General features: G+C 36.3%; 1 protein-coding gene across 1 annotated transcript in view; it reads left to right on the plus strand.

Moving 5' to 3' along the window:
• Positions 1–978: 978 nt before the first annotated feature.
• OSTN (osteocrin) overlaps positions 979–23,561 on the plus strand; it is a 42,024-nt gene continuing 19,441 nt past the window's right edge. Inside the window, exons 1-3 of the mRNA XM_043874595.1 lie at positions 979–1,081; positions 16,399–16,497; positions 19,005–19,219. Of these exons, the coding sequence (XP_043730530.1) occupies positions 16,399–16,497; positions 19,005–19,219 (314 nt within the window). The 5' untranslated portion in view covers positions 979–1,081. The remainder of the gene's footprint in view (positions 1,082–16,398; positions 16,498–19,004; positions 19,220–23,561) is intronic.

Genomic DNA, 23,561 nt, shown 5'->3' on the forward strand with positions numbered 1-23,561 from the left:
AGCTTTTTAAATAATGAGACAGAATGAAGTTGTGGGAAAAGAACTGGATATGGAATTAAGAAGATCTGTATTTGAAATCTAGCTCTAATGTTGCTTGCTAGCTGTGTGATCTCATTTAATCACTTATCTAGCCTCAGTCTCTATCTGTCAAATGGGGATCTACTGGTGACTTAAGTGAGCTAATAATGATCTGACAACATATTCCTTTAAGGACTTAATAGCTTATTTTTTATAATTCATGTATGTAAAGTTTCAAATGTGATTAGTAAGAAATGGGAATGAAGGAAACTCAGACAGAGGCAGCAATGTTTTAGTTAAAAGGAAATTAAAATACAAGAGAACAAAAGCAAGATAAAAATGAGTACAAAATGTATGCATTTATAGCCCACATGTCACAGTTCAGTATTTATAGGTTTGTAAGTGACAGCCTTCCCAGTATAGCAATGTTAATTATGAAGTAGCTGTCAGTTTCAAACTTGTGCACCTGACTGAGGCTGAAACAATTCACCATTTCCACACATGATCATTTTAAGAGTCCAAAATATACACCAATAAATCAGTTTGTGTTTCTGATTTTGCTTCCCTAAATCTTCTTTTGAAATGGCCTAGTGACTTTCTATTTAATGAATACTAGTGCATTTTATTTCACAAATGTGATTTGTAATGATTAGAGCTGGACTGAAACCTCAGGAAGAGGTGATGAGTCTAAGACTAAACACAATATTAAATGTGTACTTAAATTTTCCAGAGCTCATGCTCCCATTGCTATTTAAATTCCATGGTCAAAGCAATAGATAGAATAAATATGAAAAAGAAGAATAGGGAAGGGAAACAGAGAAAGAGAGACAGCAGTGAGGAAAGAGAGAAAAGAATGAGAGAGAGAGATTGAGAAGAAGCTTGGGAAAATGTTCAGTGGAAAATCTGTAGAAATGATGTAAGAGAAAGCAAAGGCAGGGATTGGAGTGAGGGGTGTATAACTGAGACTATAAAAACTCAGAGAGAAAACTCACCATCAGAGCTGAGTTTGGGAGAAACTGCACAGACAGGACTCTAAAGTTAGACTCTCCTGATTTTTCACAAGGTAAGTTAAATACAAAACCTGATAAAGAGTTAGGCTTTTCCCTTTTAACTGTCTTTTTAAAGTTTTTGAATACTTTTCAAATGCTTTCATTATATCTTGATTTTGTTAAAATTAGAAATGTTTTTGGGAATATTATCCTCTCTAAAAATGAGTAAACTATCTAAGATATTTTGTGATGCAAACTTAGGGTAGAGATAATTGTTTGCTCAGGCATTTTATACTTGTTATATTGTTTTTGCTTTTATATTCTATTTCAAAATAAAGAGAAAGGGAACTCAAAATAATGATCCTATAAGAGTGTTAGATATATTAATTTTGCTTTTATCAAATATGTCCAGTGTTAGGAAATTTTTAAAGTTACAAAGTGGCCTGATTCTAAAGACCTAGGTAGAAAAGAAAGTTTCTCTCTTATCTTTATTTCTATTAAAATTAGAACTTAAGAAACATCCCTAAATTAACCAAAGTATATGCTCTATGTTCTTCAGACCTATACTATCCAGCGCTTTTATTCTTATGAAACTCAAATAGGCAAATATGATACTAATAACCTAGTTTAAAATAGACTTAGGTCATGTTTATTCTTCAGTATTTGAAGTGCTCTTGCTATTAATGATTGAATTAAGTGTTAATATGAAACATACGTTAGAGTTCTGTTTAAGAAGAAATTTAAAATGCTGTTTCAAGTTTTGATCTGTGGAAACAGTGTACAGTCTACAAATTCAGTTCTAGCAAAACAAAATATGACTCCTTTGAATTCCAATTATATGTTCTATAGGTTTAGGAAAGTGATTACTATATATTCCTGAGTTATCTTTCTAGAAATTAGATAAACAATGATTTACGATGATTTCAGTGCTCAGGTAAGCTATAGAATTGATAGCAGTATATTTAATGGCCTCTCACAAACATCAGGCACATTTTTATGTCTTCTCTTTAATTTGGTATTACTCTTCAGCACTCTTATAGAACTTTTCTAAGGAGAGCTTCCTGTAGATATGCATTCAAGTCTCCTCTTTATAAGTTAATTGAATGTGGCTTCATTCAGTAAGTTACTTAAGGGATTTAAGGTTATTTGCTTTCTCCCTGTATTTCTCAGGGTTTTTAACTGATTCTGATACAATGAATCATGGGCAATAAAGAAGCAGTTATGTTTAGAGACTAGGTTTGGGGACCTTAGGGGTACACTTTTAACTTCTTCAAATATTTTCATGATTTGAACATTAGTTAATAAAATTAGATTGGAACAGAGCTCAAATTGAGTAGTCTCAAAATATTAACCCAACTCTGTCATTATGCAATTGTGCAACTTCAGGCAAGCTTAAGCACAGAGTAGTGCTCCATAACATTTTGTTATCATTGAAAACGACAAAAGAACTAAAAGTGCCAGTGATACTGAATGTGAGAATGACCTGGGAAGCTCCCACATCTATCCCTTTTCACCATATTAGAGAATGAAGAATCACAGAATCTTGGGGCTAATCCTTAGACATCATCTAATTTGACCTTCTTACCAACAGTTCATCCACTGTGATCTGTACCCACCAGCCAATCTTCGCTTAGATTCAGTGTTATCAGAGGAACACAAGCTTTGGAGTCAGGAAAACAGCCTTCTAATCTCAGTCCTGACTTCATCAGCTTTTCCTCAGCTTCCCAGGGGCTTCCTTCTCTCCTAGTAAAACTAGAGTTTGCGTGTATACAAATGAGGAGTCACAAGTTCCCTCCTAGCCCTGGGCACCTCTCTACATGGGCCAACTTGTCCCTGAAGATCTCTCTGATTAGAGATGTTTTTAACTGAGTTCTCCTCCTTTCTCCAAATAATTCTCAGGGCACCTCACAGGAGCAGTGGTTAACATCACTGGCCAGTAATTACTGTTGTAATGGTTGGCATGAACTGGCTGTTGCTCAGTTTTGCCTTTTCTCCTTTATCAATGCCTCATCAGCTCTGGTCTCAGCACAGAGCAGACACTCCCTCCAGAACCAACTCTTCTGCCACGCCTCCTTCTGCTTACCCCGCTTCATCCATTTTATATCTCCCTTTCATCTCCTCTTCCTTAGACAAGTTAATTACCTTTGAGTCTGGCTCTCTCCAATTACTGAGAATGAAAGTGAAAGTGAAAGTCGCTCAGTCATATTTAACTCTTTGCTACCCCATGGACTATACAGTCCATGGAATTCTCCAGGTCAGAATACTGGAGTGAGTAGCCTTTCCTTTCTCCAGAGGATCTTCCCAACCCAAGGATCCAACCCAGGTCTCCCACATTGCAGGCGAATTTTTTTCCAGCTGAGCCACAAGGGAAGCCCAATACTGGAGTAAGTAACCTATCCCTTCTCCAGGGGATCTTCCCGACCCAGGAATCAAACTGAGGTCTCCTGCATTGCAGGTGGGTTCTCTACCAGCTGAGCTATGAGGGAAACCCTTGCTGAAAAGAGTAAATTCCAGTTTCTGATGATAGCCTCCTTCTTTTCTAAAACTCTTTGTTCCTACAACACAAAGCTCTAACCATTGTGAAAAATGCACCTTTAAAATATCAGCTGGGCCACCACCGATAACTTGGCTGTTGGCCCACCAAGTAAGAGCTGTGGCTTTCCATAGTCCTCTCCAAGAGCCTTTCCATGTACTTCTCCATGACTTCCCTGTGTTCCCACACTGGTGGTTGCATTTCCTTGCAAACTCTGACTTGTCCATCCATGCCAGGGCACTAAGATGTTTAAAAAGTGGCGTCTCTTCCTCTTCCTCTTCCACAGTCCATCCCTCCCTGGCTGCTCCCATGTTTGTGTACAGTTTAGTTCCTGTAGAGAAGTCCTTGACCACAATAACAACCATGTTGGCTCCGCTTCCATTACCCAGCCTGACTCTGCTATACTGTCAACATTACAAAAACTGTGGGAAAACCATGACTCAACATAATTAACGATTTTTTTAAAAAAGAAAATTAATAGAGATATTTTATGAACCATAAAACAAAATATAAATTTAAAATTCAATTAAAAATTTACTTTGGTTAATATAAGAGTTTGAAAAATAATTATATTTTAAGTATAACAGATTTCTTCCCTTTGTCTTCTTTTCATTATGATTTGTTCATGTGTGCAAGCTTGCTAAGTTGCTTTAGTCATATCCGACTCTTTGCGGGCCCCAGAGACTATAGCTCACTGGTCTCCTCTGTCCGTAGGATCCTCCAGGCAAGAATACTGGACTGAGTTGCAAGGGATCTGCCTGGCCCAGGGATCAAACTCACATCTCTTATGTCTCCTGCATTGGCAGTCAAGCTCTTTACCACTAGTATCACCTGGGAAGCCAGATATTGTTCATAGTTTTACACTAATATTTTAATAGAAATATTATGGCTGAAATTAATGCTAATGCATAGTATACTATAACATTAAATGTTAAAAGTGATTGCCATTTATAACTCTCTTTAGTAAAATTTCCTTCCCTCAGTCAATATTATTTTATTATATTTTATTTTCTATCACTATGCTATAATTCTAGATTCCAAGGTCCAATTTTATTCCTTAAAATGAACAAGGATAAAATTTTTTCATAAAAATAAAAGAATAAAAAGAAATATTTTGACAAGTTGCCGTTTTTAGAAGGCAATATCAGGATGTGGCGGTTTAGTCGCTAAGCCATTTCCAACTCTTGCAAACCCAAGGACTGTAGCCTGCCAGGGTCCTCTTTCCATGGGATTCTCCAGGTAAGAACACAGGAGTGGGCTGTCATTTCCTTCTCCAGGGGATCTTCCCAACCCAGGAATAGAACCCAGGTCTCCTGCACTGCAGGCAGATTCTTTACTGACTGAGCTATGAGGGAAGCCCCTAATATCAGGATAATAGTAGCTATTATTTAATAAGCTATCACTTATTATGCCTGTCCCTTTACCTGTATTATTTCTCATCCTTATAATAAAGCTAAAAAGTAAGCTTTTGCCCCATTTTCCTGGTGAAGATATTAAAACAATGAAGCGAAGTAACATTTCCAGTCAAGAGTCATATTCAAGTCTGTGTAACTTAAGAACAACCAATCTCTTTCTACTAACTCACTTTTCTTGGATTAGAAAGTATAACTACAATACCAGGAGCCAGGAGATGAGGAAGCAACCTGAGTTGGGTCAGTTCATCTATTAAAAAGTGGAATTATAATATTTTCCATATAAATCATAACTTGACTATTAGGAGGATGAAAGGAGATAGACAGATTTCAGAATAATAAGGTACCTTGCAGACATTAAAATAAAAATTGTTATTTACAACAACTGTACTTGAAGGAAATGAAAGCATTACAGGAAAAGTCTGCTCGTGCAGGAAGAAATCATTGGCTGGGCAGGGCCAGTGGCCAAGGAGTTTTCGTCTCCGCCAGGCTGTGAGCAACTGGATGACAGAAAGACTGTCTCATTCATGTCTATATCCCTGGTGCCTGATAAACAGCATATACCTAAAAAATACATCTTGTTGTTGAGTATTATAAAATATATTTTGGGCTTTTATTTATATTTTAGAGTATTTTTTCATTGATTATATTGTCTAATTTAATGTAATTGAAATGTAATTTACTATTTTATTAAATAGTATTCATACATGCTGAGTCGCTTTGCTGCTGCTGAGTCGCTTCAGTCGTGTCCGACTCTGTGCGACCCCATAGACGGCAGCCCACCAGGCTCCCCCGTCCCTGGGATTCTCCAGGCAAGAACACTGGAGTGGGTGCCATTTAATTCTCCAATGCATGAAAGTGAAAAGTGAAAGCGAAGCCACTCAGTTGTGTCTGACTCGCAGCGACCCCAGGGACTGCAGCCTACCAGGCTTCTCCGTCCATGGAATTTTCCAGGCAAGAGTACTGGAGTGGGGTGCCATTGCTTAGTCGTGTGCAAATCTGTGTGACCCCATGGACTGTAGCCCCCCCAGGTTCCTCTGTCCAGGGGACAGAGGCGAGAATTCCAGGCAAGAATACTGGAGCAGGTTGCCATGCCCTCCTTCAGGGAATCTTCCTGACTCAGGGATCAAGCCCACGTCTCTCATGTGTCCTGCGTTGGCAGGTGGGTTCTTTACCACTAGCGCCACCTGGAAAGCCCATAAATAGTATACGCAAGTACAAAGTGGAGTAAAAACTGAAGGAGTGGTAATAGTCCACATTATCCTGATGCATATATATGCCATATTTAACTGCATTTACCCAACTTTACTCTCTGATTGCCTTTTCATACCACATAAAAATGGCTTGCATCAAATGACCAAATAGCATGTGTAAGTGCAATTCTATCAACATTTCCCCATCTCTAGTTTTGAAGATTCTTTTTTCTCCCATTATTAACTGTTAGAATTAAACAGCAAGTCCCCTTACCAGTACTGTACACAATCATACATGAAGTTCTCTTCTATTTCTAGAGGACATAGTTTTCTATGAAGAAATTTACAATATTTCAGGGATCAGAATGCAAATTAGTGTTTGATAAGGAGAAATCTTAAACTTTACTGGATTAATGATTAGGGAATAAGGACACAAGTCCCTCTCATTAGAATGAGAATCTGTGATGTGGAGCATGAACAGACATACCAGGAGTTTGGCGTAACTTCATCACATATTATTGTAAGTATAAAAGTTGGGCAAATCTCTTCCCATTAGTTTCCATATCAGTTAGTATCTGTCCCACATTTCTGTTTACCTACCACAAAGCGCTGCTTCCTTCATTCATTCTTTCAACACATAATACTGACTCCCTGCCAGGCATTATGTTGGGTGCTGAGATAAAATAGTGAACATGACATAGTTCCTACCCTCAAGGAGTTTATAGCAACATTTATGTACATTACTTATCTGGGCTTTTTAATAATGTGATCTTACTAATATCATGGTAGGTTTCTACCTTCTTAAATTTGTGTGAGAAAGATACTAGCAGTATGGTTGAAAATTCAAAATTTAAAAAAAATGAGGTATTCAACAACAAAGTTTTATGATTTTGGAAGGCAATAGTGTCTGAAAAAGAACAAAAATGGTGCCAGACAGAATAAAGTCAGTTAACACATGTATACTAGTAAATTATCATTCTTCCTGATTTATAGTACTCAGGGAAAGTCATTTTAAAATGCAGGTGTCTGCCACATTAAGAACACCTCATCCATACACATCTGACTTTATAAGCAATTTGTTTTGGAGATGGGAAAATGCTTTATACTTCCACAAATAAGTTAAACTTGAAGGAGCATGAAACTGAGAGGCTGAAAGCATTACGTTGTTGTTCTGGCTCTTCTAACTGGCTTTGTGACTTTGGAAAATTGACTACTCCTGATGGAAGAACAATGAGAAATGAGAAAGAACGCACTCCTGACATTTTCATTTAAAAAAAAATGTTAAATTTCTCAGTCTCAATTTGCACCTTCCTTTCAAAATCATACTCAATCTATCAAGCAAATGCCCATCACGCAATCTACTGAAAAGAGCAAATTTCACAAAGAGAATTTTAAATAAAATAAACACCATGAGTATTTCTCAGACGTATTTCAGTGAGAATGATATAGACAATGTATATGCTAGTGATAGAAGCAACCAGTTGTAGTTCAGTTGTTCTTGGGTGAAAATCCTCAATGACTTCAAATTTAGTATTTGAGTTTAAGATGATCTGAAATTAATCCCCACTTCTGAAGTTCTAAGTGCCTTAGCCATGAGATCTCTTGTTTGTGGAGCCAATTGCACCAAAGGTTGTGGCAAGGCAGCACCAATAAAGCAAAGATTCCAGCATCCAAGTCTCTGCTTTCAAGCAGGGAAGTGTCTCAAGCACCTGGTTTCTTCTCTCATCAATGAAAACTGAGAACAACCTTAACGCCCTGTTCAAATGTCACTCGTTGAAACATTAAGATTATCCCTATAATGTCAAACTGTTAGGTATCTTCTTGATTTTTTAACATAGACTTTGCTGATTGACTTTAAAGATGACCCCAAGTTCCCTAACTCATTGTGGGTATAAGCTTTACTTCCCCGGAAGGACTTGACTTCAAATACCTGCACTCAGTAATAATCATTTTTATACAAAATGGTTTCGTGCAAAATTTAGAGTTTCCATTGAAAAGTTTTACCTATGATCAAATAAGAATGACACAGTGTTTTTTCACAGATAAATGTATATCTTTATACATTCTCAATAATAATACTAAATATAAAAGTACATGTTTTATTGCTCTTTTTCAGCAAACAAGGCAAATCCGTAATGATTTGTGCTATTTGTAAATTAAACAATTCTAAATTTAAAAAATTCAATTAATTAAAATGTGAGATCATACATGAGGTTTATTAGACAACTTGACAGTTTAGGCATCTTGCTCAAGGTTAACTAACACAACAAGGACAGTTATCCCTATCCTTCAAGTCTGATTCTGAGTTTTCCTCACCACTCTCCATCACAGAAATATATGTTTTCTATATATCTGAAATTTTCTATTATCAAAAATTCCTATTTTTGTATTTAAAAATAAGAACTTTTGGTACTGGTAATACTAATTTTGTATCCATTAATATATGAAGTAGAAACAGCAACACACCCTAGTATTCTTGACTGGAAAATCCCACTGTCAGAGGAGCCTGGTGGGCTATTTATAGTCTATGGGGTTGGTGGAGTATAGTCCACCAACTTTGGTGGAGTCGCAAAGAGTTGGACAGAACTGAAAAGACTGGGCACATCCACTAATACTAACACTTGTGAGTACTCTGAAAATATTCAAATGATTATTCTACCTTGATAGACACACTGTTAATAACAAATGCAGAGGAATAGGAACTCAGTCAAATCTTTAAATTTTTTAACATTCTGTGATTAAAAAAAAAATTTAGTCATTTTCTGGCTGCATCAGGTCTTAGTTGCAGCATGCAGGATCTTTGTTGGGGAACACTGGCTGTGCCTGGGCAACACTGGTTGCCCCGAGGCATGTGGGATCTTAGTTCCCTGACCAGAGATTGAACCCATGTCCCGTGCATTGTAAGCTGGATTCTCAACCACTGGACTACTAGGGAACTCCCAACATTATGTGATTTTTTTTTAATTTAAAGCTAATAATGCGTTAAATATTGCACAATCCTTTCTCTCACCCCCAAAAAGCAGATATAACTGCTGCATACTGGGGCATCTGGATCCTCCTTCAGCTCTAACATTATTTCTAAAGTGTGGGGGAACTGAGTATACAGTCCTAAGAAAGATGAGAAAAAAAACTTCAAGTAAATAATTGAAGGTAAATAGATCTAGCATATTTCATCCATTCTGTGCACCTCTAACATCTCTGAGATTGGAATGCCTTACACTTGATTGCTATTGTTTAGTCGCTCAATCTTGTCCGACTCTTTTGCGACCCCATGAACTGTCGCCCGTCAGACTCTTCTGTCCATGCGATTTCCCAGGCAAGAACACTGGAGCGGGTTGCCATTTTCTTCTCTAGGGGATCTTCCCAACACAGGGATCAAATTTGTGTCTCCTAAATTGGCAGACAGGTTCTTTACCACTGAGACACAGGGAAGCCCTTATACCTGATTGCATGTCATAACTTAATTGATAGCATTTTTTTCTTTCTTAAAATACACTTATAAAATAGAATCACTGCAAATAAAATCTTAAAATCGAAGACTTGAAGGCCCTCTCTTTTCAGCTAGAAATACTTAAAATTCATGAGGAGAATTTTTACTTGAAAACCTAAATGCAAAGTCTTATGCATAGACTCACCTGATTTGAGGAAGGGCGGAAAGGTTTTCTCAGCCAAACCGACACCAACAACATACAATGTCTGTACTTCCATCGGAAAAGAGTCAAATTCAGCAACAGTCTTTACTAAAGCTAGAAGCAACTTTAGAGGTCGTTTGCCCAGAATCATATAGTGAACCAGCAGCCAAGCAAGAGCAGGGCCTGAGTCTCAGAACCCCTAGCTCAGGTCTCTCTCATACAGACTTTGTGTTCACCATTGTCCCTTAGACTCGCCTTTACAATAAGAAAAAAGGTAGTTACTCTATTATCAACTATTCTGGAAGCTTTCCTCTATTATTAAAAAGACTCAGGTGAGCATGACGTTGTGGAGAAGGGTAAAGGCTACACTGTAAAAGTAGCCTACAATATCAGGCTTCCCAGGTTATGATAGTGGTAAAGAACCCACCTGCCCATGCATGAGACATAAGAGACTCGGGTTGGATCCCTGGGTTGGAAAGATCCCCAGGAGAAGGGCATGGCAACCCATTCCAGTATTCATGCCTGGAGAACCTCACGGACAGAGGATCTCGGGGGTCTACAGACCACAGGGTCACACAGATTCGGACACAACTGAAGCAACTTAGCATGCAAAGGGTACGCTTTAGAATTTACTCTGCTTTTCAGTTTTACTGTGGGACCAAGCTGACCCACCACTTGCCTAGAAGACCACCCCTGTTTTCAGAGAAAGAAGGTTTGAGGAGTGTTATGTGCAGGCTCACAAGGCCATTTCCCAGTGACAGAACTAGGGACCTTTCACAACATGTCCTGTTAAATCTCATTTATGTGCCTGCAATGTCACAATGGGAGAGGATTTTTAAGTTTAATTACTTTTCTAAGTACTTTATCTTTAATTAAGACTTTAATTTCTGTTTAAAGTAAGGTGGGTAGAGTCTATTTTGTATATTTCCAATTAAGAAATTAGTAAAATAAAACATCCAAAAAATTATCGACTCAACCTAAAAATTTAGTCCTCTCATGAATTTCTAATGGCTAGATCCACTATCTCTAAGTTAGAACTTGTTGAGGAGAAATTTCCTTAGTCACCTGAGTGATTTGGTTTTCTTCAACACCAGCCCCAAAGACATTGGCAACCATCAAAGAATGGTTGCCAGTCTTTTCCTAGCCCAGCCCACATTAGAGATTATTTTCCATAATAACGATGACTCACCGCAGCACTGATAGTCAATAATGCAAACATCTTTTTTGTCTTAGCAGACTTCTCATTTAGTCCTATTTTAAATATAATTAAACCAGAATTTTTAATATGTCAGTGTGCACTGTCAATGTTTTAAGGGAATATATGTGAAAGTGAAAGTTGCTCAGCCGTGTCCGGCTCTTTGCAACCCCATGGACTGTAGTCCGTGGAATTCTCCAGGCCAGAATACTGGAGTGGGAAGCCTTTCCCTTCTCCAGGGGATCTTCCCAACCCAGGGATCCAACCCATATCTCCCACATTGCAGGCAGATTCTTTACCAGCTGAGCCGCAAGGGAAGCCTTGTGGCTATAATAAATGCCTATCTGCAACCCAAACTTCAGTGACAAAACATCAGGTCTTCCTCCACCCACCACCACTCCAGCCACAGATTGGATGATCCCTTCAGGGTAAATGAGTTCTTGCATGTGAGAAGTCTTTGAAACAAAGGTTAAGATGTTACACAATGTAAGATGTTTGTTTATTCAGCAAAATCATTAGTGACAATATGTGCACATGCTAGACCAACTGACTGAAAATGAAGTACACACCTAATCTTATAAGGTAGATCTCATGCCCATGGTCTATTTGGAAACTCCTCACATTAGAGAACTATAATTCAAAAATTTCTCAATGAAAATTATGGCTGTAGGTGCCTCCACTGTCATATAGTCACACAATGAACATGCTTTGAGTGTTCTTTCTGTAATTTGCAGTGTACATGGTGCTGAGTAGATTTTTAGTCATGGACTATATTTATCCACTATCAACAAAATAGGGAAATGGAGCTGAACCTGGTCTTTCCCTTCCCTCCCTATAATTTCCTCTGTTTCTAATTTTGTAGCAATCAAGTTTCAACTAGTTAATCAAATGTCTTTTGTGTGGCAGGTGCCAGGGTGTTTGTTTTCATTAGTGTACCAAATGCCATATTTAGGAACTTGGCCTTTTGGTTAGCTGGCTATAAGCATGGCTTTAAACCGTTAAATGTGTGTATTTAAACTCAGCATTTATTTTTATTTCTCCCTATCCAAATAATCAGGATGTGGTTATCTGTAAGATGACACATTACGACTTTTTTCCTATCTACACCCAAGAACAAAAATATATGCCTCAGACATAATCATCAATATTATAAACATCCACCATCCTGTGCCATTTATAAGATTGCAGAGATGAAGAGAAACCTGGTTAGTAAAATGTGCATAAAAATAGATGAAGAAAGTCAACACAGGAAAGCTTTTAAAATTGAAAAATTTCACACTTTAAAACTGTTTAAAAAAAGAGTGGAAAGAAAACATCACAATTATAAGCTTATCTTTGAGTGAATGGAAGAGTTATTCTTTAAAAGATATGCCAGAAGTATGAGGTCATTGTAAAAAAAAGTTATATTTTTAATATAGCTTACCTTTTGCTGAGGAAAGTCAAAGACATCAACAAAATCAGAAGGAAAAATAAGATTCAACACCTGATTTTCTGAAAGAATAAGTAATGCAGTTTTTGGTTGGTATTTTTTACCAGATAACGTTTACATTTCTTCCTGTTAGTTTTCTTCTGTCCTAATTTAGAGAAATAATCACGATCAGCTCTTTTTAGAGCCTAGATGCTGTTTTAGAAGAGAAGCTATGGGGCAAAGGAGAAAAGGAAAGATATACCCATCTGAATGCAGAATTCCAAAGAATAGCAAGGAGAGGTAAGAAAGCCTTCCTCAGAGATCAATACAAAAAAATCAAGGAAAAACAATAGGATGGGAAAGACTAGAGATTTCTTCAAGAAAATTAGAGATACCAAGAGAATATCTCATGCAAAGATGGGCACAATAAAGGACAGAAACAGTATGGACCTAACAAAAGTAGAAGATATTAGAGGAGGTGGCAAGAATACACAGAAGAACTACACAAAAAAATATCTTAATGGTGTGATCACTCACCTAGAGCCAGACATCCTGGAATGCAAAGTCAAGTGGGCCTTAAGAAGCATCACTATGAACAAAGCTAGTGGAGGTGATGGAATTCCAGTTGAGCTATTTCAAATCCTAAAAGATGATGCTCTGAAAGTACTGCACTCAATATGCCAGCAAATTTGGAAAACTCAGCAGTGGCCACAGGGCTGGAAAAGGTCAATTTTCGTTCCAAACCCAAAGAAAGGCAATGCCAAAGAACGTTCAGACTACTGCACAATTGCACTCATCTCACATGCTAGCAAAGTAGTGCTCAAAATTCTCCAAGCCAGGCTTCAACGGTACGTGAACCATGAAATTCCAGATGCTCAAACTGGATTTAAAAGAAAAGGCAGAAAAACTAGAGATCAAATTGCCAACATCTGTTGGATCATAGACAAAACAAGAGAGTTCCAGAAAAGCATCTACTCTGCTTCATTGACTGTGCCAAAGCCTTTGATTGTGTGGATCACAACAAACTGTGGAAAATCCTTCTAGAGATGGGAATACCAAACCACCTTACCTTCCTCCTGAGAAATCTGTATGCAGGACAAGAAGCAACAGTTAGAACAGGACATGGAACAGCAGTCTGGTTCCAAATTGAGAAAGGAGTACGTCAAGGCTGTATATGGTCACCCTGCTTATTTAATTTATATGCAGAGTACATCATGAGAAACGCTGGCCTGGATGAAGCACAAGCTGGAATCAAGATTGCCAGGAGAAATATCAATAACCTCAGATCTGCAGATGACACCACACTTATAGCAGATAATGAAGAGGAACTAAAGAACCTCTTGATGAAAGTGAAAAAGGAGAGTGAAAAAGTTGGCTTAAAATTCAACATTCAAAAAATGAAGATCATGGCATCCTTTCCCATCAATTCGTGGCAAACAAATGTGGATACAATGGAAACAGTGACATACTTTCTTTCCTTGGGCTTCAAAATCACTGCAGGTGGTGACTGCAGCCATGAAATTAAAAGATGCTTGATCTTTGGAAGAAAAGCTATGACCAACCTAGACAGCATATTAAAAAGCAGAGACATTAATTTGCCAACAAAGGTCCACCTAGTCAAAGCTATGGTTTTTCCAGCAGTCATGTATGGATGTGAGAGTTGGACCAGAAAGAAAGCTGAGTGCTGAAGAATTGACACTTTTGAACTGTGCTGTTGGAAAAGCCTTTTGAGAGTCCTTTGGACTGCAAGGACCTCAAACTAGTCGATCCTAAAGGAAATCAGTCCTGAATATTCATTGGAAGGACTGATGCTGAAGCTGAAGCTCCAATACTTTGACCACCTGATATGAAGAGTCAACTGATTGGAAAAGACCCTGAGGCTGGGAAAGATTGAGAGCAGGAGGAGAAGGAGAGAACAGAGGATGAGATGATTGTATGGCATCATTGACTCAATGGACATGAGTCTGTTCAAGTTCTGGGAGTTGGTGGTGGACAGGGAGGCCTGGCATGCTGCAGTCCATGGAGTCGCAAAAAGTCTGACACAACTGAGCAACTGAACAACAATATATGCGGTGAAGAGTTTATATGTGAATTAATCCAAACCTCTCAAAGTTCTTTTGAAGTCAGAATTACTCTTCATTTCACCAATATGGGAAATAAACTTCAACAGGTTAAGTAACACAAACCCAAGGTCATACTATTACTAAAGCAAATATGAGTCTCAATTACAATTATTCAGATTGAATAATTCTTCTTTTTGCTCCCTGCAGGTTTTCAAATGATGTTTTTTAAGGAAACAAAAGTTTGCTGAGAATTCTTATTAATGATGAGCTGGGGGACTTCCCAGTGTCATGTGGAGAAGTCACTCCACTTCTAAGTGGAGAAGTCAAGCTGCTTTTATTAGTAACCCAGAGCCAGAGATTTTCTCCCAGAGGGGCAAGGCCTCTCATTTTAACCAGCAGTCAGACTGGCAGTCAGAGGTCTAATCTATACTGTAAATAAGCTTTAATTGGATTTATAGTGCTTTATTAATGTAAAAATTCATAAAAGTATCAATGACACACGTTTGTGCTTACTACACAGAATTAATAAATGTAACCTTTTGACTTGTTTGCTCTCCTGTGTATATATAGGTAAAACCTGAGTCCCTTATGTTTTCTTCATAATCTTATATTCTTCCCCACTTTCCCCGCAAGCAATCAGCCATGAATCAACTTCCATTGGTCTCTATTTTAATTATAGGTATAGATTTCAAAATACAGTAAATTAAAAAAAAAAAACAAAACAAAATACAGTAAATTGCTTTATGTATTTCCAATTTGGGAAATGGCAACCCACTCCAGTATTCTTGCCTGGAAAATCCCATGGATGGAGGAGCCTGGGAGCCTGCAGTCCATGGGGTCGCAAAGAGTCAGACACGACTGAGCGACTTCATTTTCATTTTCAACTTCACTTTCATAGATTTCAAAATACAGCAAATTGCTTTATGTATTTCCAATTTAGGTAAATGGTAGCATGGCATATACACTGTTCTAGAATTTCTAATTTCCCCTCAAATCTGCTCTATTTTAAATCCATGCATACAATTACACATAACATTTACGTCATTTGTTTGAACCATAGATAACACACATATTTAAATTGTTTGCGTTAAGTCCACATTATGAATGTACTTCAACTGACAAATCCATTTCCTTCTGAGTAAGGTACTTGGGTTGATTCATTTTTTCACTGCTATAAACAACGAGGCTGTGAACTTTCAAATACATGTTTTCTTATAAACTTTGGCCCATTTTTATTTAATTGTGTCTGTTTTTTAAATTTTATTTATCAGAGTTACTTAAATGTTTCAAATGCTAGTCTTACTTTTTTATATCTGTTCAAAATACATTTCATTTGTAATTTGTTATTTATTGCAATTTGTTTACTTACTTTATCACATGGAAAATTTCAATTTTTATATAGTGTAATTTGTTAATTTTTTCTATGAAGTTCACCTTTTGAATCTTGCTCAAAAAATCATTTTAAATCATGGGACATAAAGATATTCTACTATTGGAACAGTGGTGTTTTTGAAATTTCATATAAAATTGCTTTTAGACACAGCACATTCTCTCTTGTTCACCACAAACCCCAGCAGGAGTTGGTTTATCATACCTAGTCAATTTAACACATTTCTCTTTAGGTACATGATGTTGTAACCTGTGGATTAGACACTCAAAGAATAAGGTTCCACAAACTAGATTTCTCAGACTTCGATTTTTTTGAGTTAAATTATGATTATAGCTGTACAGCCCCAGTCTAGGTTTCCATGGAAATGAAACCTTGATAGAATTCATTCTGGGAGACTGACAGCCTCTATTAAGTATAATTTAAGCATTGCAAAGGTGCACTCCAATGTAGAGAAACTGAATAATCTAGTTTATTACCTGCCTATAACAAGCTTTACAGGCATTTTTGTTTCCTGTCTTTATATGTCAAACTAATGAATGTTAACCCTGTTGTGTGTGGCCCTTAGATGCTGGACTGGAGATTAGCAAGCGCACATTTTATCCTGGCTATGACACTGATGCTCTGGAGCTCAGGAAAAGTGCTCCCAGTGGGTGTCACAACAGAGGTAATGGAAACCAGGGGCCGTATTTTTTAGTGAACTTAAATCATTTTTCTTAAGGTCAGTAGCAGGTGCTGCTGACAAATATGGAGAAATTTCAATAACACAAAAATCAAGTAAATAGACATTTCTTTCTATGCTGTGTCCTCACAATGGATTCAGAGAAAATCCGGTATCTAAATATTTAAAAGAGAAAAAAAAAAGAAACTGTAAGTAACAAACAAAGATTGGTATTCCATAAACCAAAAACTTTAGGAGAAAATTCATTATAATTTCAGCCATATATATATATATATATATATATAATTGAATGAATTATATAAAGATGAAGTGCTTTTATGTGAAATTTAAAGTTGTCTACATGTCAGGATTTGAGTCGCTTGGCCAAAATTTTATCACTCTATAAATGTTTTCTTGCTGCCAATACTAAACTACAAAGAAAAAGAAATGTGAGGACATCTTGACACAGAGAAAAGTTAACTTGGCTCATTTGATCTTAAGAGAAATATGCATTCTTTGTACTTTCTTAAATAGTATGAAGTGAGAATCTGAAATGCATTTTACTGAAGGGCAAATTTTATAAAAGGTTTGTGCCTTTTTTCCTGAGGATTAAGAATATCTTTAAAAAGAAAGAAAACTTGACTTTGTACGTATATCAGTAGGAAGAATGAACACATATTTTTTGGAGGACCCTCTGAGAGATAATAAAAGACCTCTTAACTTTGCCCTTTGGTTTTTCTCCTGATCTTCATAATTTCTTTCTCATGATTATTCCCTCTTTAGTTTCTATGCTTCCCAGTTTATATAGGGAAATAATAGAAGTTAAGCTTTTTTTAAAAGGAGTTCTGGACTTTACACTGTAAGTAACGAAGGGTTATACAGATTTTTAATTTCTTTATATGATGAAAGTAGTGTTTGGAGATGATTTACTTCGTGGCAGTACTCAGGACAGACTAGAAAAGAGACAGAGAGAGGGGATAAATAAATTATATGGGGATTCAGAGGGTGCACTGAGTGAAGAGGTCGTTGCAGTTGTTCAGTTGCTGAGTCGTGTCTGATTCTTTGAGACCCCATGAACCACAGCATACAAGGCTCCCTTGTCCTTCACTATCTCTCAGAGTTTGCTCAAATTCTTGTTCATTGAGTTGGGGATTATATCTAACCATCTCATCCTCTGCTGCCAAGAGGATCTGATATCAATCACTCCTGATAGGAATCAGAAAGAGCAGGGCAAGAGGGATTTTCCAAGAAGAACTAGCCATACTTAGAGCAGATTTGACTTGTTTAAGGAAAGAAGTTCAATGGCCATTAGTCTCAAGAGCTTTGAGGCAGACTGCAAGAATTCCAAAAGAAAAATGTTTGAGTCGATGATGAAAAGGTTTAGAAAATGCTACTCTTTCATTTTATTGTGGAAAAAAAAATGAACGGAAGAGAAAGAGAATGAGATAAACAATTCAAAAACAAAGACAGGATGTGAAAAAAAATGAGTCCTGCTCACACCAAGAGTCTGGCTGTAGTTAATGTTTCTTCTCAGAGGGGAATATTCTCAAACTCTTGGGAAAGAAGTTACATCCCCTGGACTACAGAATGACTCCAGATTGCTAATAGGAGCATTTTTTTAAAGTGCTGTGATTGGGCCTGAGAAAGGAAGATAGACTTCATAAACCAGACACTTACACTTTTATGACTTGGATGGACTACCAAGTGGCAATATGTGTAAATATACAATTAAGAAATTTGACATGGGACAATAAAATCCTTGGGATAGCTCTGACTCTCCATAGATACTGATTGCTATTTATTGGTAAATCACACTGGTAGAGATGGTAAGCTCCCTCAAAGCACAGATTGGATTTTTCTTATTTTTGTATCTCTTCGGTCAAATACAGGACCTACATAGTGGATGTTTAGTGACTTGAATGAATGAATGAGTAGTGAAAAGAAAACAGCAAGAGGTTTATATTTTTTCAGAATTCATTCAATAAATATTCATCAGAAATAATTACTAATTGGTGCAATAATAATGAGCAAAATACCAGAATAGGGATTAAACAGCACAAAGAAAATGCTGATTAGACATAGTCTTTGACCTCAAGTTACTCACAATCTAATATGCAACATACATGTGTTGTAGTTAATATAATACAAGGGAAAATGTAATAATTGTAGAGATGGAAGAAGTATAGATAAAATGCTATTAGAGTAATAAGAATGCAGTTGTTACTGGGAAAGAATCTGAAAGAATAATTAGTTAACACACTAAATTTTAGAGGTAGATCTGGAGTTCATCCTTTCTTTCTTTGTGTGTATGTGTGTGTGTGTTGGTTTCATTTCTTTTGGATAAACTTCAACCTTATGTGTTTTTCTCCTCAAAAGTATTTCTCTCTAGATCATAGCTCTGTGAGCAACCAAGTTTCATGGCATGTCAGCTAAAAAATAGTAAAATCCAAATATAGATGATTGCATGTATACTCTTTCTCTTAATGAATGGACTCACCTTTCTTGCCCAACAGGCCTTTGATTCTGGAATCTTAGGTGTTCAGTCATCACCCACAGTCAGAGAAGAGAAGTCGGCCACTGACCTGGCAGCAAAACTCTTACTTCTTGATGAACTTGTATCTCTGGAGAATGACGTGATTGAAACAAAGAAGAAAAGAAGCTTCTCTGGGTTTGGTTCTCCCCTGGACAGACTCTCAGCTGGCTCTGTAAGTCATAAAGGTAAACAGAGGTAAGTGAATTCTTGGAGAAGGAACATTTTCATTTTCTAATTCCTCCACACTGGGTGGAGAAACAGAGAGAATCCTACCTAGAAAAAAGTACAATGAAAGTCTTGTAGGTAAACAGATTTGAAAGTGTCTTAGCCCATTTCTGAGCTGAAAGGCATCATTTTGGAAATAAAGTTTGGGAAACAAAATGACTGCCACTTTTGAATTATCAAAGTACTTAAAATTGAATTTGCCACTAATATGCACTAATACTTTTGTCAAAATATTTTCTGAAGAAGATTCTGTTGCATGTAGATATAAAGTAATTATTACTAAAGACATACAGCATTTGGGAGGTAAGGTCAAAAGTGTATACTGTGAGATAAATGTTCCCGTCAATTAAGTTTTCCCTTTAATAGAGGTAACTAGAATTCCATTTTTATTTTTACCCTTTTTTTTTAACAAAGCTTTCCAAATGATATGAGTAAGTCCCCTCTCCTATACCAAGAAGGTAGTGAAGATCTCTCAGGACCTAGAGTTAAAACAAATGTGTCTATGTTAATTTTCTTTTTATTTCTAGCCATGTGATTTGTATAAGTATCTTACACTCTGTGTTCCTCAGCTTGTTTGGAAAAAGGGGATAATTACTTACCTCCATAAAAATCAAATGGGAACTTTGCAAACTGTTAATTATTATAATAAAATTAAAGTAATTAAATCTCTCTTTAATCATTGAGCAATTGTCAGTACTTTAAAGCAGTTCATTCCAAACATAATTCATTTTCTACCTCTTCAAAATCTATTCCTTGTGCTAGACACTTCATATTAGCAGTGGCCCAAGAGACTACATGGTTCCCATAGTCCGGAATTTGGGGACTATACTAGGATCCCTTTTGCTCACAGGAATCCTCTTCACTTGAAACACTTCGTTTTTCACTAAATTCTTTAAATCTTGTTTGTTTTATATGTTAAATATCTCCGAGAGAGCCTTTCACATGAAGACTTTCTTAATTCTGGCCTAAATGATCTTTTCACCTTTTCTTTCTCCAGTCTTCCCTCATCTCTTCTTCCACCACCGTCCTCACTTCTTTAGATCACCAATTGTATCTTTTACTACCAGAGGAATCATCTAACACAAAAATTTTTTCGTGAAAAGTTCCCATTGCTAACAAGAGAAAAGCAAACTCCTTAGGAAATCCTATGGAGAGTTTCATTTACTGACACCTCATTTCTTCCTGCCCTCAACTCCACATCCTTTAGTCCAGTTTTACTTGGTCACTTGGAATTCTGGGACTTGTCACATTTGTTCCTGGTGAATGATTTTGCTTTCACTGTGATTTTCAACATGCAGGATGCAATTGCTAGACTTCTGTTCTGAAAGATTCTCAAAGCAACCCTGGGAAATAAAATCATTCTGGGCCTAGATTTATCCTACATATACTTGACAAAAATTCCACACTTGTATTTTGAAATTCAGATCCTATTCTAATTTAAAAAATACAAGTTAGTTTCACCTATGTTCTAGGCACTGTTGGACGATGGCGGAAAAAAGAAGAAAAATATAGTCTCTGTCCCTCAAATAAATCACATGCCAATTAAAAGCAAAAATATTTTTAACCAATTATAACACAAAGCAAGAGATACATTTAAAAGCAATTTATAAAGATTATGGAAGTGCAAAGGATAAGAGAAAAGATTGTGCCTTCTAATAAAGAGAATTTCTTTGATTCTTGGATCTTGCAGCACAGTCTACAAAATAATTTGAAAATCAGTATGTAAATGTTTATGTAAAACTTGTATATGAATTTATAATATTGCATAAATATAAATATATATAATCTACATGGAGCTTTCATCATAATGATTTCTTTAAGCTATCAGGAGATATAATCTACCTAACATAGCTCAATTTATAGGCAATAAGGGGAAATTGGTGAACATTAATATTCATTTAAACAGCATTTCACATTTGAAAGCTAAAAATAAACTATTACAACTGTTTAAAAGATTAGGGAATATTGTTCTCATAAGTAGTACTTCCTGAGGAAGCTACTGGATGAATTTGTTCAGTCAAAATGACTCTAGAGTTACCCCCACAAGAACTGATGCAAGCATAACTTTAGAATTAGAGTGGTTTCAAAAAAAAAAAAAGTGTCATGTATTATAGTTATGCAGTCTGATAAGATACATGTAGCAAAATATCAAGCAATTTAGGGTCATTAGTGAGACCATATAAAATTTAGGTAAGTTTTTGATTGCTTCTTGGCTATTAACTGAGCACAAAAGGATATTACAACAAATAGTTGCTTGCAAACACAAAGAAGAAAAGGTGGAATTTCCTCTTTATAAAATTTGTACAGCTATAGCAATGAAGAAACAATACACATATTAGATGAGGTTGAAATTCCCCTTTATATAATTATTCCAGCTAATAAGTGAAGGAGGAATGATAGTATTAGAGTGTCTCCATTTTGCAAACCCTAACGAAATGATGCCTCTAGACAATGATTGTCAATTTTCTGCTAACATCACAAGAGAAAAAAGAGCAAGTCATTATATGCCCTATATTGGACTAACTCAGTACTACTTATGTAACAGAATTACAAAAGAAAATTCTTGCCTCGAGTTCCTTCTGCCAATTTTCAGGAAATATGAGAAGACTAGAAATGACCAGAAACAATACAGGGAATCTGGGGCTTCCCTGGCAGTCCACTAGTTAATAATACACTTTGCAATGCAGAGTGTGCCAATTCTATCCCTGGTCAGAGAGATAAGACTCCACCTGCCTTGCAGCCAGAAAAATCATAAACATATAACAGAAGCAATGTTGTAACAAATTCAATAAAGACTTTAAAAGTGGTCCACATCAAAAAAATCTTTAAAAACAATACTAGAAGGAAGCAACCAGCAAATCAGACTGTAGAAAATAAGAATAAATAACATAGTTTCTTCCATAAATACATTACAAAGATTTGAAGAAAAACAAGAGATGGGGGGATTAGGGATTGAAAAGATTAAAGTAGATTCAAGGGACTTACTATGCTTCCCTGGTGGCTCAGTGGTAAAAATTCCATCTACAATGCAAGCGACATGACAGAACCCATGAGTTCAATCCCTGGGTCTGGAAGGTCCCCTGTAAAAGGAAATGGCAACCCGCTCCAGTGTTCTCGCCTGGGAAATCCTATGGACAGAGGAGCCTGGAGAACTACAGTCCATGGGTTGCAAAAGAGCTGGACATGACTTACGAACTCAACAACAAAGGAGTTATTAACCAGTCACAATTTGAGGGGTCGGGGTCCTTATTCAAACAATGATTTGTTTTAAAATTAACAAGTGTTAAGAGAATTGTGAATATGAACTATGGCTACTTGATTTTAATTATTGTTTACTTTTAAATAAGAAAATTGTACTGCAGCTACTTTAAAATTAGATTTACTGTCATTTAAATATTCAGCTGAAAGTATTTTTCTGGGATTTGCTTCAAAATAATACAGGAGTAAGAATGGAATAAATGAAACAAGACTCACCATAGTCAGTAACTGTTGATTTAGAATGATACCTACATAAAAGTCCATTATACTATTCTATTTTGAACTGTATTTGAAATATTTCAAAACAAAGTAAAGAAACAAAACTAAACAATAAGATAAACCACAGATTAGACCTGGCAAAAGAGTAATTACATTCATCATATAATAATCTTAAGAAAATGACTCAGAATATACCACAAAGATATGGAGACTAGAATGAGAAATTATAACATACAATTTAATCTAGTTAGAATTTAGTGGTGATAAGTAGAAGAAAATCACTGTTTAAAGAAATTATGAGTGGGTTCTTCAATAATTTTTCATTGTCTATCATCTCATATTCACCAATATAAGGTTATAGGTCTGAGCTCCATTTTTCGTACTGTAGCCAAAGATTTCACCCATCACTTAGCCTAGGAATTCATAAGTTCTTTTTGTGTCAAAGGCCACTATGGACCTTTTCTCAGAATACTGTTTTTAAATAGACAAACTTCAAGAGTTGAAAAGTTATCAATAAACTATATAGCAACAGAATTATCAAAATACTTAATAATGAATTTGCAATGACAGCATATATACTAATCTATTAATGTATAAAATAAGATCTGAAAGACATGTCTAAAAAATAATAATTTCAAGTAGGGTTGAGTATCACAGCATTTTCGAAGTATCTGTAATGACAAAAATGTGATCCGAGTGTATCTGTGATTTCTACTGTGACAAGGTCTACTTACTACTAATATTATTGCAATTTATTCTGTACATTTATAACTGAAACAATGCTGTATTTCAATTAGAGAGTAATGAGACTAAAGACGTAACATTTCCCATCCAT

Source organism: Cervus elaphus, chromosome 19, assembly GCF_910594005.1.
Source record: "Cervus elaphus chromosome 19, mCerEla1.1, whole genome shotgun sequence".
NCBI classification, from domain to species: Eukaryota; Metazoa; Chordata; class Mammalia; order Artiodactyla; family Cervidae; genus Cervus; species Cervus elaphus.